Here is a 19,123-nt window from a genome sequence, read left to right as displayed (position 1 = left end):
AAAGAGGGGAAAAGTGTATAAACCAAGTAAAAGTGCAGTTCAAGATAGGTGGCACTGTTACGGTCATGGTGACTGCTTTTAACATTTCTTAAGGATACTTTTTATTTTAAAAAAAAAAGCTAAAATATTCTTTCTATCACAAAGATTTGGAGCAACATGGACAATCCTGAATCATTCAAAGGTACCTAAATGCCAGCAATTCTGCCTGGTACTAGAGCACTAGGACTGGTTGATACCTCGAGGTCAATGCAGCACAGGGAATGCTCTGTATTCCAATAAAGATCAATTCTGTCAGTGTTTGTGCCTTCTGTTGCACCAGTTGTGAAACACTAATGCCTGGTCGAAAATGACTTCCATTAGGAAAATAAAAAGCATATGGGCCTTAGCAGGCAGCATAGTGGCTGCCAAGAAGAGAATGGTGTGAGGTATGAGCACACGGGAAGTGCTAGGAAGACGTGCAGTGGATGGTCACGGCACCGACAGCTGGGAATTCTCACTGCGCCTGGGAGTTTTGGGAAGCACACAGTATGTGTGTACATGTGAGGAGCAGCAGACATCAGTGCATGCGAGGCCAGGATGCACAGGGGGAGGGAAAGGTTTTCTCCCAGATCTGGACTCTCCCAGCATAACGGAGCAGGAAGTGTGGTAGGGCACTAAAAGCCACACTGCGAGGGACACGGGTGATACCTGCAGTGATATGTCCATGTGTACAGCACTCTATCCAGGGTCTGCATCCAGAAGGCACAGTACCAGTTCATACCTATAGCACAAAACTTCAGTGGCTATTTTACAGCTCTGACTTGGATCCTCACTGCATTCACTACGAATGTCCACTAGATTGTCATTGCCTCACTGATTTTCTCCTATTGAAAATAGAATTAGTTCTAAACCAAATAAATTCCACCACGTTTCTCTTACAAAAATTCCATTGACAGGTCTAAAAGCACAAGTAATGATCTTTCTCACAGGCACGAAACTTGCTTCAATTCAGAAAACAGCCACCAAGAGTACTTAATGTACTACAGGAGTAATTGAACACACAGAGTATCTATTATATAAACAGATCATCATTCACATACAAGTGTTTCCACACTGCCACCATAGCTGTAAATTAACCATGATGAAAAATTTGACCAGGTACTTTTGTCCCCCTTAAAGACATAACTATAGAAGAACATTTACAAATAATTCCAGGCAAAACATAATACAAGAGACAATTACCAACCTGATAGTAAGTTTTTATTTGTTTCACCAAAATAGACAAATTTTGAATCCTTAATGATGCATCATTGTTTACTTTTTTGTTTATCCTCTGATTAGCAGACTTTGGATTACTGCAAAAGAAAAAAAGAATAAATTAAACACACTGAACATTAAAGCTCTCTATATAAAACCAACAGTATGGCTAACTGCCAGCACAACTTCTTCTCATGGTTACCATGCCTTTTTTTCCCCTCCACAAATAAATAAGTAGTTGTGGAAGTGACTGCCAAAGGCAGAAGGAAGTAACTTGAACCATCTGTCTATGCTACAGCCAGCCAGACCCACACTCTCCTTGGCTACCAGCAGAGTCTGTGACTGGGAGCACCCATCACAATTCCCAGGAATGGATATGACGGCAAAGTTTTTGTGGCTCTGCACTTCTCCACAGCAGTCTCATCCCTGATGGAATACAGACAGCAGAAGGCAGCTGTAACATCAATATCCCAGCACACACTGCACACATCAGCAGACAGTCACACATACCACAATTCAGTCTAACCAATCTCTATACACTGACAAACTATTTCACGAGGCACTAAAACAGAATGTAATTTTTAGCTTTTAGAACAATGATGAATATGAAATAGATTATGCTAACACATACAACATTATTTCAAATATATTTACAGATGACTGAAATCTTTCAACAAAGGGATAATTAATTGGAGTTTTTGCCATGTACTATCATGTATTACCAGATTTTTCTCTGGTTTGTCTTGGTTTCAGAGAGGAAACCAATCTCTTTTCCTCTGACAAAGCAGAAAGCATCTGAGGAAATGCAGATGAGTCACCCCTTTTTCAATACCTCACAACACACCAAGTTATTAACACACAAGACAGTGTGACAACCACTCACTGGGATTTTTCATGGAAAACAATGCAAAATCAAAGCACTCCCCCACAACTCTCCTAAAGGTTTACAGAATTCACAAGGGATGGTCAATGTGAAGTTCCTTACTTTCACCAAGATACTTGCCACAGCTGCACAATGCAACTTTTGGTATTTAATGGTATTATTGTATTGTTTAATTACATTACTATCAGATGAACGAGCAGCTGGCTGGGCTGCTGCACTCAAACAAGAAGCTACCAACTTCTCCCTGTCAAACTGGAAGCTCCTGCAAGAAAATGTGTCTGCTGGGTCTGCTTTTATTCAACATTGTCATTAATGATTTAGACAATGGAATACAGAATACACTTTCCAGAACTGCCACTGGCAAAATCTGGGAGGAAAAAAGCACCAATAAACAACAAAAAACCCACAAAACTACAAACAAAACAAAAAACCCAACCAACCAAAAAACCCACCAACCCACAGACAAACAAACAAACCAAACAAACAAAAAAAACCCCACAACCTTAAAAAAGTACTATGGCAATGGAGAACCATCCTGATAAAGTGAAAAGTGGTATGACAGCAGTGTAATGGAATTCAATAACACACAGGCAAAGGATTAGACTGGGAAACAAATGCAGAAAGAGAAGTCATTTGCTAGAATACAAAAATGACCTGAATATTGTAGTGTCATGAACTACTTTAATGCAATTTACCACTTCAACTGCCAATTTCACATACTCTGTACAAGTGTCACTACAGACCAAATTTATACATTTTTCATTTCAATTTAAGTTACCTAACCAAACTTTTATTTGCCTTTTACAGCTGACTTTACTTGCAGCATATTAGAAATTTTTTAAAGACATATTTATGTCTTTTCTTCAGTTTATTGCTATCAGCATTTTCTGGCTCGTAAGCACACAGAAAAAATAGAGAAAACACTGCTGGGAAAGGAAGTCAGGTCATACATGAAATGCACCTCCAACACACAGTCATTTCTAAAAGAAAAGCATACATACTATATATATAAATATAAATCTAGGAAAATCAGGACACAATAACTGCCTCATTCCTAAATGCTCATCACCACATTCCCAAAAATACTATAAATAATTAAAGTACACTTTAGAACATATTAGCCAAAACTGTGTAACCAAGATGCCACCTTGGATTTATTAGTCCAGCCAACCTGTAGCTGCAAAAGGAACTAGACGAGCTAAAAATAATTATGCTTTACAGCTGCACAGAACTGAACTCCTTTCCATACTGAATTCATTCACATTTGTTAAAATCAGAAGAGAAAATCCAGCATAAATCCTGCTGACCTACAGAGATCAGCTGAAGTCTCCTATTTCTACATTCATATCTCCAAAAGGCCGATTTGGGCTCTTAATCTTCATCTTTAATCTTAATGACTATCGGATTATCTCCAGGCTTTTTCATCATCTTCAGCAGCATTTCTACAGCCACACATTTTAGATGACTCTCCCTTCAGAGCACTCTAAACAGAGGGCACTGGAGTTTCCTGCTTACTGTAACAGCTCTTATTTTAGCATCTACACAAAAATTAGTGTGCAACCATGAGAATTCAAAACACAAATGTCACAAAAGCTTCCTTTCTTGTTTGAAAAGCTGTACTAGAATATTTAGACTGATCTTGTACAAACAAAAGCCTTAACATTTGCACAGCACTGTGCCTTCATAATAGTATGTAAACATAAATATTTACACGCCTTTAAGACAAATAATTACTATCCCAATTCTACAAACAGGCAATAAACACAAAAACAAAATCCTGAGCAACAGCAGAAACCATCAGTGCCAAGGATATCTGTGTGGAGTCAGAAAGGTGAAAGCCCAGCTAGGACTTAGTTTGGGCATTATACAAATTATAAATACATTAGCAACAAAAGGAGGGTCAGGGACAACCTCCATCTTTTACTGGATGCAGGGCGAATCACTGCAAAAAGAATGAGGAAAAGGCTGAAGTAATTAATGCCTTCTTTGACTCAGTTATCCTAAGGATACTCAGCCCTTGGAGTTGGAAGACAGAGATGAAGAGCAGAATGGAGTGCCCATAATCCAAGAGCAAAGTCAGTGCCCTGCTGCTCCACTTAAACACACGCATGTCCATGGGGACAGATGGAGCTGGTAGAAGAGGTAGCCAAGCCACTTTCTACCATTTATCTGATTCTGCTTAAGCAGGGAGGTACCATAAAACTGGAGGCTCTCCAATGTGACACTCATCTGCAAGAAGGGCTGAAAGGAGGATCAGGGAAGACCAGGCCTATAAGCCTGACCTCAGTGCCAGGGCAAGTTACAGAGCAGATCATCCTGAGTGTGGTCACACAGCACACGCAGGACAACTGGGGGATCAGGCCCAAACAGCATGGGTTTAAGAAAGGCAGGTCCTGCCTGACCAACCTGATCTCCTTCCATGACAAGCTGACCTGCCTAGTGGATGAGGGACAGGCTGTGGATGTCACCTACCTAGACTTTACTGAAGCCTCTGATACCATACCCCACAGCACTCTCCTGGAGAAAATAGCTGCTCATCACTTGTACAGGTGTGCTCTTTGCTAGGCAAAAAACTGACCAAAGCCCAGAGTGGTGGGGAATGGAGTTACATCCAGCTGGGGCTTATCACCAGTGGTGTCCCCAGGCCTCAGTGTTTGGGACAGTCCTGCTAGACATCTTCATCAACAAACTGGATGAGAGGATTGAATGCATCCTCAGGAAGTTCACAGACGACACCAAGTTGGGTTGGGAGTGTTGATCTGCTAGAGGGCAGGAAGGCAAAGGGATTGAGAGGATTGAATGCATCCTCAGGAAGTTCACAGACGACACCAAGTTGGGTTGGGAGTGTTGATCTGCTAGAGGGCAGGAAGGCTCTGCAAAGGGATCTGGACAGGCTGGAGCTATGGGCTGAGGCCAACTGCATGAGGTTGAACAAGGCTAAGTGCCAAGTCCTCCACTTGGGTGACAACAATCTCATGCAATACTACAGGCTTGGGGATGAGTGGCTGGAAAACTGCCCAGTACAAAAAGACCTGGAGGTGCTGGCTGACAGCAACTGAACATGAGCCAGTGTGTGCCCAGGTGGCCAAGGCCAATGGCATCCTAGTCTGTACCAGCCATAGTGTGACAGCAGGACCAGGGCAGTGACTGTCCCCCTGTACTGGGCACTGGTGAGGCACCTCGAATCCCGTGTTCAGGTTTGAGGCCTCACTACAAGAAAGATATTGAGCAGCTGGAGCATGTCCAGAGAAGGGAATGGAGCTGGGGGAAGGTCTGGAGCACAAGTTTGAACTGTACAACTGAACAGGCTCAGGAACTGTAACTACCACTTGAAAAAACTCAACAGTCCAGTTACCTGATGCTCTGCTAGTGCAGATAATCAACAGTTAAAATCAGAATGTTAGCCTTGGGACAACTTGGCGCACAGAATAAATTTAATAACCTTAATTTTTTTTCCAAAATATTATGGCAACAGGTCCAACAGAAACCCTGAACTCCAAATTCCTTTAAACATTTTCAGCAAAACTTTAAAACAGGTAATGGTAACAAGAAGTTTAACCCATTGCTTTTGAGGACCAGTAAAACCAAGGTACTTGGGTATCAGTACCAACACTACTAATCTCTACCAATCATTTTTAATCTAATTAAACATGTACCCTCAATGACTCACTAGAGGAAGTAGATTTCTTCATCACTTTTTTGGTAAAGGTTGTCATATTGGCTCATTGTTCTTCAAACATGGGAGGTAAGTTGCCTTTGACACTCTCAATTACTACATGTTAGCCATGACTAGGATGACTGACTTGGCAAGAAAACTGTTTCTAACACTTCCCAGAGTGAAATCCTGCTCTCAGTACCTTCCAGTGCACACAGGACTTTACATCTGTGCTACAGTAATTTAAATCTTTATAACCACATTATGTCATTAAATGATTATAAACACAGACTATTATAGGCTACCTGGTGAAACAACCCACATGTTAAAAAGCAAACATTAAAACAGAGGCCACTTGGTAGAGAATCATTCAGAGTTTGTATTTACCAGCGTTCCCTGATCTGCAGTCACTGATTTCTACCTTTCAGATCATGTTAGAAATGTCAGCTTTGACTTGCAAAGGGTATGGAACAGCCAAGAAGGGTCTGACAGATCCCTTCTCGCACCATGAGCTGTTATTGAAGGAATTGCCATTAGGTCCTTCAGCCAGAGATTCCTTATTTAAAGGGAGAAAATAAAACCACCTCCACTGCCAATACTGCCAACCAGGACCTATTTTCTCAAAGACTCCAACTCTAAAGCTCAGTAGACTCCTTAATCCACAAGCACCATTTTAAATATTCTTCATTTTGTCAATATAATCCATCATCTTAATTACTGATGTCTTAATTTCTTCCTCTCAAACAGGAAAGCGTGACGTTAACTACACATTCTCCATTATATGTTGTATGTAGAATGGTATTTTGTCAGACTGGTCCAAGCCAGGAAGAGACATACTAATTTTCCTTACTCAGTATCCATGCGTGGAATTGTTTAGCTTTCATGCCCAATGAAAGTTTTATGATAATTGCAGTTTTATTAATACAAACCAGTTCTGTTTATTAAAATACATTTGGTCCAAGAACACTGAAACAAACTAGTATATGCTCTTGGAAATACAGGATGCAAATGAATTAATTTTAAATATAAACTGGTTCCAAAATAGACCTTGGTGAAAGACAGGTTTAAAAACAGGTTTTTAAAAATAAGATTCTAGTGGCTCCTATAAACATTTTTAAGGCCATCCATGCTCTGAACTCCTCCTTTTATTAGGTGGAGATACTGCACTGCTTCAGTGGCAAACAGCCCAGCAAAATAGGGCAAATCTGTCTAGAAGTCGATAGGAAGCAGAGCGGTAAAAGATACCCTTAAGCAATTTTACATTTAAGAGCAACCTACTTATGACAAGATACATTAATTTCAATAGCAATAAAACCAGACAGGAGCATCTATCCCAATAATGCATTAGTTTAAAACTCCTGTTACAGAGCCAACTTCAGTGATTTTGAAATACTACCAGTGTCATGAATCACAGATTGAGACTTCATATAATCAGGGATTATGTGTCTTTAATTTTTCATTGACCAAAATCTATCAGAAATGGGAATGTGATAGCTTAATGGATTCATGCTTAAATCTATGCAGACTGCGAACCAGTTGTGTCCTCTCCTGCCATCTGTTCCTTGATGGTACTTAATGATTAAGTCTTGTATCATAATGCACCCTAATTTCAAATATACCATTGTTTTAATGTATTTGTTAAGCACAGTGAAATGCTGAAACAAGCACTTGGGAAAAAATTCTACACAAATGTACATCTCAAAGGGTGATAAGTACTGACTTTTACAAATAAATGTTGCTTGCCTAATAAGGTTATATTTTCTGCAAAGTCCTTTCAACTGGAATACTGAGGCTCACTCTTGCTCTCTGCCAAATATTCCAATGAACAGAATTTTATAAATTCCAAACAATAAAGCAGCATTTCCATTATTTACTATGAGCAACAAAATAATAAGCATGCACAAAATGTGCTTTACAAAGATTTAATACAGCAGTGTCCTCTTACTGGCAAAATAGTAGCAAAGTCAAAACAAAACCAGGGCCTTCACTGGAGAATAACTGATATTGCTTAAACATCTGAAGCAACACAAAGTGGTACACTGAGGCAGTGAAGCTATCAGAAGCCTCTCTGCAGGTGGGACTAAAGGAGCACTGGCCCTCACCAGAGTATTGTTTGATCGGTTTAAAAATCACCAATCACAGTCAAAGGGTGAGTCTGCAGGAGTGACAGCATCAAAGAACAGGGCAGATTTTGAATTTACCATATTGCCAGTATCACACAGATTTCAGAAACATTGGTACAAGATGCAATACTTCACACTCCTCCTGCATCCATCTTCCCTACAGCATAATTCATGACACAGACTATCCACTGCCAACACGTGCAGAGAACTAACTCAGCACATGCTGAAAAACAGATAGCAATAAAATCCTTCCACCTCTTGAAGTGCATCGTGCAAGACACACAAGCCCTGAGGCTGCAATGTATTGATGACACTAAATGACACCATGGCCCCATGATATTGCACCATGCACACAGGACTGTCACACCTGCAGAGCCACAGCCTGACTTGCTGAAGGCACAAGGGATGTATGCTCTAGAGTTGTTCAAGGGTTCACTTCTGAATCCTGCTTAGCCACTCCACCTTTGCGCTCTTACACAGGATCCAGGGAAAGGATGCTCTACCCTGAACTTGGAACACGAAAACAAGCATTGTGATTTATACTAACCACTCCTTTGTCTTTTCTGCAGACATTTATGACTGCAAAATCTACCTCTTAGCTGTAAAACACCTGTATTTATGCCCCTGAAACAATACCGTTCAAGCCACAACCAAGGCACAGTTGAAATGGTCATGCAGTCCTGCAGACATCTGCTCAAACATCTGAAGATATCATTCCAAACGCTGAGATACTCTTTATCACAAAACAAAATGAGTATTAGTATTTCCATTTAAGGACACTCTGCTAACTCTGCACTTAGCAAGGATTGACTGGATGTGCCGAAAGTTCACCAGCTGTATCAAACGTTTTTTGCCTCGTGATAATGTGAGCTTTAGGAAGTAGGTCTAACATCAAAAGTCTTTTGGCCCTTGCACAAAACCCCACTTCCCAGGATTATGTCCAACATCAGAAACTATTAGGAGGCTGAAGCCCTATGCCTGCATTAAAAAAGAACCACACAAAACCCACGACCAACTGGCCTAAAACAAACTGACTGGCTGGTGGGGATCACAGGGAACACTGCCAATAACATATGAGCAGATACTGAGCATATGCAGACAGCTGCCCTACTCCCAGCCTCAGCTCAGCAGCATCTGACCAGGCTGAACTACTCACAGGATAGCTGCACAATCTTGCTGGTGCTCACAGCAGAGCCGCTGCCTATTTACTCATGGCTGAAGTGTGCTAGAATAGCTATATCTGAAGCAATGCCACAAGCCACTGTGCAGAGTAACCCTGTGTGCCCCTTCTCCATCAATATGGACCTGCTGCACCTCATGACCTCAGGGCTGCTCTGACCAACTGCCCTGCTGGGTGTTCCCACTGGCAGTGGTAATGTTAGCATGCAGAAGCATCTCATCTCTGCACTCCCAGGTTCACGTGTGTATGTACAAACCGACAAAATCACACTATATTCAAGAGGTCTGGTGATTGATCTTTAATTTCCCCCTCACAGGGTTTAAAAAAAAAACAACCCTCTAAGCTCCGAGTTTACAGAGCAACCTCTGTCTTTATCAACACATAGTATGAAATAACTGTATTAATATAGTTTCACTTTGACTACTCTTTTCCTATCACAATAAAAGGTACAAAAAAAAAAAAAAAAAGAAGCTTTCTGCCAAAGACTGAACCTAGTGAATCACTGCACTGAATAACCTGGATGAACTCCCCACAGCAATCAATGAGAATGTAGAGCAGCCCCTGCTCCACAGCTTGCAAAAGGCAAACTGGCTTCCACCAAATTAACAAATGTCTCTCATGGAAAGGGGAACCTAATAGGATTCAGAGTGCCACAGGACACCTACTGTCACACAAAACAAATGCTCCTGGGTATTAAAAATTTGAGAATTCCTAGAAAAGAGAATCTGACAAACAAAACTTACTTTTACCAAGTGTATGAGAACCAGAAAGTCTGACAAACATACTTTACTCCAACAAATCTAAATATCTTTCAAGGGTCATCTTGTTGGTTTGCTTGGTTGGTTTTGGAGGGCTTTTTTAACTACAAAAGGCCTAGTAGCAAACAGTGAAAATTGAAAAGGGAGAATTAAACTACTGTAGTACTTGGACTACACGACTTTCCAAATTAAACTAAAACCAAGAGGTGCCCAGGATGCAAGACCATACAGTCTACAAAGGTCAGGCAAGCAAGAAGTTGGACATGCCTCAGAAACAAAGTACCTAGGATTGTGAATAATGCAATTCTGACTTCTACTCTAAGCGCTGTGTGTTATTTTCCCTCTCAGGGTCAACATTCTTTACTTCTGAAACAGAGTTCAAATTTTAAGATCTATTCAGCCCAATACTAATTAACAGAATAACTGAAAACTACTTGACTTTGTGATTAACACCTCATGTAACTGGAGTTAAACACTGCAATCATTGACACCCACACTAATCCCGTGACAACACTAAGCTTAGCTTTATAGAAGTAAGCACTTGCAGATCTGGATCACAAGATGCAGCATGACTTGGTACCAAACATCAGAGGACACTGAATTGAGAAAATGTTTTTACAATCTACCTTGGAAAGAATATTCTGCAAACATACAGGTATTAGTTTGAAAGGAACATCAGGAACAGTTATAAAAGAAGTAGAATAAGGCCAGCAAGTTGTCATCACAGATAGGAAGCTGCAAGCAGTACAAAGGAAAAGCAAATAAACACTTACTGCCTTTAGCAAATGACATTGGTGGAGCTAACATGCTTTCTAAGACATTTAAAATACCACTATAAGGGAAAATTACTTGTGTAGGATTTAAAAGCAATACACATTTATGCAGCCCTTTTTATTTAAGCTTCAAAAAACCTCGAGCGTAGTTTGTATGTGGAAGTTTCTTCTTCTGCCCTAACAACCTTCTAGCACCACAGCAGCATGTACTTTGCTTTATTTGATAACCATAGCACTACCAAAAATAACTGCTCCTTTGGAAGACTTGGAAAAATTGTATTTTATGCCTAACTTTGAACTTTGCTGAAGTCATACATTCTCAAAAATAATTTAGCAGTACTTCAGATTCAAAATAGTCTGACCACAACATCTCAGCACACTGAGTATTAAAAAATGCAGGAAATACGGATGTGTGGTCAGTCTAGTGAGATGACATCAAAGCTATCCAAATGTTGCAGTTCTAGTGACTAACAACATCTTCACTTGTAAATAAGCACCTAGTAAGATTTCCTTTCAACATGTTTGGTTAGAACACCATGACTTTAGAATTTCCCTTTCTTATGAAAGGAAATAAACCTTCTGCAAGTAAATCAGTAACAATAAAATACACATCTTTATCTTTCTCCATACTGATTTTTAGACTACTGACAGTATGACATTTGTCTACATTCTCTCATACATCCACTAGTATCTCTATTCTGCTTTTATCCAGTACACACAATACTCTAAATATACAGCAAGTGTATTCCCAAGCTACCAGGAAATTACACCAGACATTTTTTGCTCAAAGGCTTATTTAAGAAAAACAAAGATACCACACAAACAAAAACTAGAGCAAATATTCCCCTGAAGCTTAAAACAAGATAAAATTCTGTAATAAACCTAAGTGGACTCTATCTGCTATCACTATGGAAAAGAAAGCAAGATTTTGAGGGTATCTAAAAGCACAACACAGATTCCAAGACTCACTCAATGGCCAGGAATATGATACACACCATTTATCAGTTCATCCCTTACTATTTCCAAATCCAAAAATACAACATAAGATAATTTCTGCGTTTTCCTCAGAGAAAGCCAACGGGAAAGCATAGCAACAGAGTTTGGTGTGCATCAATTAGTCCCATAAAAGGAAGAGGAGGCATTTTCTAAACACTGCCCAGTAACAACTGCCTCTTTGGAGAACCTTCAGGGTAAACAGAGAAGACCCTAAAACAAAGCAAGCAAGCAGACTCACACAGTTATTACCAAATAATCTCTGACCACTGAGGTCATGTGCTCTAACAAGGCAGCATTTAAAATAAAAAAAAAGTCTTGATCTCTAAATAATTACTACCTAGGGAAAAGTGGTGCAGCATGAAAGACAAGGAAGGCAACAAATTGGTCTTTAGTTTACAGAAAAAGGAGGAGGAACCAAAAATAAGAAGAATATAAGACAGAACACAAACTTTAAAAGTCCCGTCCTCACAGAAGAAACAAATGAGGAAAATCTACAAGTAAGTGTCTCAAATTTGGCATAGGATATGATGTGCCTGATTTAGCAACCCATTTGCCAGTAACTAGATTAGTATTTGAAAGAAGGACCAGAGCACAGCAATACTTTGCAAAGGTTTGTGGTGTAGAGATCCCCACACTAGGCATGAAACCTGAAGTAGTGCAGCCTCACCAGTGAAAGATGAAGCTGATCAGCCAGGTAATGAGGCGTCTGTAGCTAACCTAAAACTCCACAGTTGGACTTCATGATCTTAAAGGTCTTTTCCAACCTTCATGATTCTATGAAATCTTGGATTTTACTGCTGCTATACTGGAGGGAAATATGGCAACACTGTAGAGCAGCTTAAGATGCCTCAGACACTGAGGCAAACTGACCTTTCTGGTATAAATTAGGGAAAAAACAAGTTGTGCATTGCCTTTCCTTACAACACAGGGAGCCAGGACAGCAGCAGCACAGAAGCAGAGGCAGACAAACACCAGAGCCAGCCTTGCAGACAGAAATGTTACAGCCAGCTGTAACTGGAATTGGAAAGCTCACCCAGACTCAAGGCTGGGTGTTGCTAAGGGCAAATGATGCTCAGGTGAGTCCCTCAGCCATCACCCCTGAACTGCTGAGGCAGAGCCTCCAGTGTGAGACTGGGAAACATCTTCCTCTGGCTCCATGTCACACTTGTGGCATTGCCCACATGGTCCTGTGACTTCAGCTAAGGCCAGCTCTGCCATGTGCAGCAGCAGCTCTCTTCAGCAGTCCTGCACTGTGCTCTGGGGCTGTGTCTCCCCCAACACCTCTGCCCTGTGGCCCTCAGCCTTTGCTGAGCCAAGTCACAGAAGGTCACGGAAGGTCTTACTTACTCGTCCTGACAATTAAACATAAAATATATGCCAAGCAAGATATTAGCAAGTTTATTTCATTAATTCCATGGAGTGCTTTGAAACAGCATGTAGAACATGAGTGAAATGCAAAATACTCTGAAAATGAAAGTGTAAAGCCACAGTGAATGTGTTGTTTCCTTGACAGAATACTTTAAATGCTGAAACAAGTTATTTTGATTTTAGATCTAAGATTGTTATTTATAGAACAGGTAGACACTCAACAGAACACCTCTGCATGTATTAAAAATGTATTACTTTTAATTCAGCCTCAGCTACTAACCTAGACTAAAGATGAGATAAGTAGTACACTATCAAAAGAAATGAAAGTAGAGAGTCAAAGAAAGATAATCAAGATGAAGCAAAAGAAGAGAGCAAAGAAGTGGAATTATACATGCAGAGGAAGATTAGATTATTTCCTTCCTAATCTTCAAAATTCTTCAGGAGTGAACCATAGAATAGTTCTGCATGAACATAAATCAGAGTAGTGGATATCAGCTGTGGAAAAGGGTACAAAAGCAAAAAACACCTTGTTGAAACAGAGGCATAAGACAAGATCAAGCACTCCACATGCAACCCATGCTTTTTTCTCTTAATCTATCAAAACCCCAAGCACCTTAGTAGTGCAGGTATCAGCCTATGTCTGCCTGATTTGTCCAATTCAGAGCTCACTGCAGGCAGATGTTCAAGTCTAAAATTAATCATTATCACACTAAGAACTATGTTTTCCTTTTCTGTAATCCAAAAGCTTGAATTCCATCAGTCCTGACCATGGTGTACATTCTGCTGGACCATTTACTACAGGATTTGCTTCTTTACAAAAAAAAAAAGAAGACGGTTAGAAATTCAGGTTTCCTAAAGAAAAACGTAGGCCCTGCTGCTGCTGCACAACTCTTAAGAGCAGCAACTCTCACAAACTATGAGAGTGACATACACCATGCACCTGTGGAAATCCAACAGTGTGAATCAAATCCATTTGCTACAGTAGAGAGAAAGGTGTAGACTTAATATTTGACTTTTTCACTAAAATATATGCTCCTACTTCTACTGCCAAAGTCACCAATTTTATTTTCCTCAAAACTGTTTTTCACTTCCCCACCCAGCCAGGTCCTGGCAGAAACTGCTTCTTGCTCTTTGGTGTTCACAAGAACGAGTTAATTGGATTGGAGTGGCTGTTCCTCCACTCTTTCACAGAGCCAGGCAGCTGGCTCAGGCACTGGAGACAGAGTCCAGTTTTCAGGGAAAGATATAGGCAAGCCAGAAGTATGGGCTGGCAAGCTCAAGTGCTTGGAAAAAAGCACACAACTGAAGACTAAGAGCTCAGAACAGGAGCCAAGGAAGCAGTCCACATTCTAGGCACACACTGCCAGAGTGGTGGAAGGAAACAGTCAGCCAGTCCACCTGGAAAATCTGATGGGTGTGAAAGGCCTGCATGTGGATCCAGCCAGTGAAAAACAGCGGGAGAATGGCAAGAGGGGTAAAAAAAACCCCAGAGAACGATAAAATACTTCATCCTTTGAAGTAGTTTTCAGCTTGTCTGATATGGCAAGTTAATATATGAAATTAAGACCCAAGTTATAAATGGTACACTGTGATGAAAGCAGCCAGGTTTACCAGACAGTGGATTAAATTAGCTCAGTTTCAGAGTTTGGGTCTGTACATTACCAGCTCTGCATACAGCATTTGTCCAACAGCTCCTTTAAACCAGATTTATTTCCACAAATACAGAGCACAGTAAAATAAAACAATTAAGAATAAAATACAGTTTCAAGTCTTTGTTGCTTGACCAAATATTAATGGTGGTGGTAAATGTAATGAAAGCCCCAGTCTTGTAACTACTTGCAGCTGTCTATTTTTACTCAAAGGAACTACTAAGACTCTTGTCAGCTTGGAAGCCACAGTTCATATTAAAAGACTCCCAGCTTTTTTTTTTTTAATACAGTCCTACTGGAATTCAGTTAACAAATATGCTTAATCTATAAAAAAACACAGGTGGTGTTAGGTCCTGGAAAAAATATCTCTAAGTATCCAACTAAGTATTATTTTACTGCAATTGTACATAGATGTGCAACAGGTGACTAATCCACTGAATTACACTGATTTCAGAACTATACACAACATATTTTACTCATGCCTCTGAGCACTTTATAATGTTAGAAATATTATGCTATAGAGGTATAATACAGGTATGAAGTATTCTTGGTATGTTCCTCCACCTCCCTGCCAGGGCAGAACCCCAGTGCAGTGATCTCTAGTGTTCTGATTTATTTCCAAGAAGCATGACCCCTTTTGTATCAAAGAGCACAAAGATAAAGGCTCAGATTTAGAAAGACAGATGGGTTTCTCTCCACAAGTATCAGATACTGACTGATCCCAGCAGAAGGTAAGTAACCGAATACTTCTTGAAGAACTGGACCTAAATTTAAACAGGAAACCAGAGACATTCTCTCAAGTCGGGAGCTAATATTAAAACACTGGGACACTCTTTAACTAAATAATAAAATAATTAAATTGGCCTGTAGCATCTCCAGCAAGGAAGAACTCTTCAGATGTAACTGGACACTGACTGGAATCTGTGGAATTTTCACAGGTTCTGAAACATCCAAAAAGGCAAGACATACAAGGAGTGTAATAAATTCTTCTTTCTCATGCGTGACGCACTAATAAACTCAATGCTGATAATCTCAGTACAATCATCATCCTGCAACTATTCCAATGCTGACATCTATTTCCTCTGTCTGAATCATTATAATTGTTGAAGATAAAGTTGGGCTAGAGGAGCACAAGGAGAAACAAATGCTGCACTGACAAACTCTCACTTGTAGCTGATGGAGGGCAGGATTAACTCTTTTTTAACTGAACAAAAAACCTTCTCTAACTAACAAAGCCACCTTTTTTGACTGTGTAACTGTTTACGAACCATGTCTAATCCCAATATTAGCACTCACTTTTATGGTCACAGAATGTTTTTTCAACATTTGGAAAGAATAAAGTACGTATTAAAGTTTATACCAAGCAGGACCACAGCACCTCTAACAGACTCCACTGTTACAGCTCCTAACCACAGATCTCTAGTTCTCATGTGAAGTCATTAAGAGCTTTTAAAAAAACCAAAAAACAAACCCAAAACAAAACAAACCCAACCCCAACATTCTGAAGAAAAACACTTTTCTTTTGAAGTCACGTGACACATTTTTCTGCCACATCTCCTCGACATATAGGAGTTTAGAATGAAAGGGGAAAAAAAAGAGAAATAAAAATAGAAAATGCTGAAATTAAGTTCTGTTGATGATTAGTTGGGGCTGCACCTTTGAAATGCTCTTGCAGACAAAGACACTCATTAATAGGTGGATATTCAAAGTGAACAGGACTAGAAGTTAACACAGGTTTCCAGAGTGACTTCAACACAGACAGAAACACTGTGCAAATCACAAAAAAGCTTTTCCCCTCTTCCAATCCTGGCACAAACCCCAAAACCTTAATAAAATACAGAATCATCAAGGTTGGAGGAGAGTTCTAAGGCCATCGAGTCCAACCATCAGCCTGCTGCTCTGCTGTAACCCCTAAACCATATCCTCCAGCCTCTTAAACACTTCCAGGGGTGGTGACTGCACCACCTCCCTGGGCAACCTATTCCAGTGCCTGACCACCCTAACAGGGAAGAAACTTAACATCTAATCTCAATATTCCCTGTATACATATATATAAAACACAGTTCTGAAAGGCAATTCTAGGCAGGCACCAACCATAACACACCTCAGTTCCCAAAAAATGTATTTTAAATAAAATACACCTTCCAGAGTATTTACCAATTTCTAAAGCCAGTTTTATTTGTACACCAATCCTTTCACACACAACTCCAGTTTTAGGCAGTTTTTACCTACTCTGACTACTATTTTATTTCAAATTTACATCTCCCATGTGTATTTTTTTTCATACATACCCACCCAACACCTCTAAGCAAACTACAGCAATCATGGCATGGGGTCAAAGATGCACAAAGTTAAAGCCAAATCCAACACACAGTGGCTTAAGCATGGGAACATTCCCTCTTGCCAGTTTTCCATTTTATAAACATGCATCCCACACAGGTATCAGATATCAATTTATACTCAGCATTAAAAAAAATAACTGATAAAGTTGAACTTCAAGACTATATTCTTCAAAATCACCTTGTTCCAGTGCTAAATTTGCCTTCCAGCTGTCAAGTTTTTTTTTTACCAAACAGAAGCTCTACATGTTAAATTCATGGCCATAGCCGAAAAGCTACTTAATTTATATGTAGCCCGGGGGAAAAAACCAAACAAATTATAAAATAAAATAGCATTTTCCAGTGAATGCATCACTTAAAATTCTTATTAACATGTATAAGAATACACTCGGAATTTTTTTCCAAAAAGTTCAAATCCACCAAGTTTCCCATGTTTCTCAACATGACAGTGATTATTAGAAGTGAGTACTTGCAATTTTGGTTGTACAGAAGTAGGTGACAAAGAAAATACTGGTCACAAAAAGGATGTGAATTCACACAAATGCTGTAATGTATCTCTCTTTTGACACAGATTAGTTATACAAGCTGGACACCAGCAGCAAAAAGTTTTAAAGCATTAAATATGAGTAAAAACCAAGTAAGAGGATGCCCATCCCTGAGCAGTGTTTCTGAGGAACAGCTGCCAACACAAGCTGCTCATGCCCTGATGTATGAACTCCGCCTGCCGTAAGCCTACAGCTTTTCATACCTATACAAATAGATGCATTTCTCTGCAAAGGCTTAAAATACCAAAAAAAAAAAGAAAGTATGTAGAAATTTTTGCACTAGTAACACTTGTATGATTATATCTCTAGACACTTGACAAGTGTTACTCTCCAGCACCACAGTACTGGGCAACATTCCAGTCAAAATTATGATTAACAGAAAGCCACTAAGAAATCTTTCTAACAATCAGAGTGTTCAATAAACAATTTATACACCCAAGTAAAAGTGCTTCTTCTGTGGTTTGTAGCCAGGAAACACTCTATACTCTCCATTAAAACATCAGCTTTACAGCTCAGCTGCTATCTACTCTAATTTGGAACTGTGAAAAATAAAGCTAAAGGAGTTAAAGGACATTTGCTCATGGAATAACAGTGTGTGACTCGCATGCCATCCTTAAGTTGTGTGTCACGTGAACCAAGGTATGGATTAGAATTTTATTAGCCAAGCAAATTTATTCAAAATTGTGTTTCTGAGCATGACTTACAGTAGAATGAACATTTATGCCTCTCAGAGGAAACCTGGGAAACTATTTACAGTCATCCCATTTTCCAGTAAGTTCTACAATCATGATTCAGGCTGCATCACACTATACATCCTGCAAATACATCACTGGGGCACTGAACTGCGCAGAGTATCTGCCACACTCCCAAGTCTCTAAACTCACCACATGACCATGTCAAGTACAGAAGAAATTAATTTACCAAGGTCAGCATAGGGGGAAGGAGGAGGGGAGGAAGGAGTTCTTATATAGAAACAGAATACAAGAGAAGCAAACCAGCAGAAAATAAAGCCAAGGCAGCAGTCACCCACACTTACATTTGCAGCATGACTTCGTTCAGGTACACACCATCCACCAGCACCACATATTCCTCGAGGTTGGTCCCATTTCCTCCAGCTAACGGTCCAAACGTCTTAACCTAGAACACAAGCACCACCACCGTGACACGAACTCCACCGCGTCCTCCGCCGCAAGGCGTTTATCGCCAAACAATGAGCAAATAAAGCCAGGAAGGTGTGAGGGAAAATGAACGCTTACCCAGGTGACCAGAGGGCTAGACATGAACTGCTCCAGAAGGGGTGTGAAGATCTCGTTCTCCATTTTACAAAAAAATGGTTAGCATCAATGCAGCTCCTCTGATGCAAAAAAAATAGAAGTCCTTCACTGCAGCAACTCTCTGAAACGCTCCGAAGATTCAGCTGGAGTGAGGGAACCCCATTTTCACCATGCAACAGCCACAAAACAGTCAGTGCAGCGGCGAGCGGGATTTATCCTCCTCTTGCAAGAAAAAAATGCATCCGAAAGTCCATCTACGCGTATTTCAGCCTTTCCATTGATGCCTCTCTCTCCCTACATAGCGAAGGGGTGGAAGGAAGGAAGGAAAGAAAAGAGGGAGGCTG

At 40.2% G+C, this 19,123-nt stretch overlaps 1 protein-coding gene across 1 annotated transcript in view; it reads right to left on the bottom strand.

Annotated features, from left to right (window-relative positions):
* Positions 1-18,824, bottom strand: part of CCDC88A (coiled-coil domain containing 88A) — a gene marked incomplete at its 3' end in the record, with an annotated part of 45,647 nt that extends 26,823 nt beyond the window's left edge. The window contains exons 1-3 of the mRNA XM_009074616.1: positions 18,762-18,824; positions 18,542-18,642; positions 1,226-1,334 (exon numbers count right to left, since the gene is read on the bottom strand). Coding sequence (XP_009072864.1) covers positions 1,226-1,334; positions 18,542-18,642; positions 18,762-18,824 — 273 coding nt within the window. The remainder of the gene's footprint in view (positions 1-1,225; positions 1,335-18,541; positions 18,643-18,761) is intronic.
* Between the last annotated feature and the right edge of the window lie 299 nt (positions 18,825-19,123).

The sequence above is a fragment of the Acanthisitta chloris genome, unplaced genomic scaffold (genome assembly GCF_000695815.1).
Source record: "Acanthisitta chloris isolate BGI_N310 unplaced genomic scaffold, ASM69581v1 scaffold32345, whole genome shotgun sequence".
NCBI lineage: Eukaryota > Metazoa > Chordata > Aves > Passeriformes > Acanthisittidae > Acanthisitta > Acanthisitta chloris.
The sequence above is the reverse complement of the archived record's forward strand: the minus strand, read 5'-3'. Positions and strand labels throughout refer to the sequence as shown.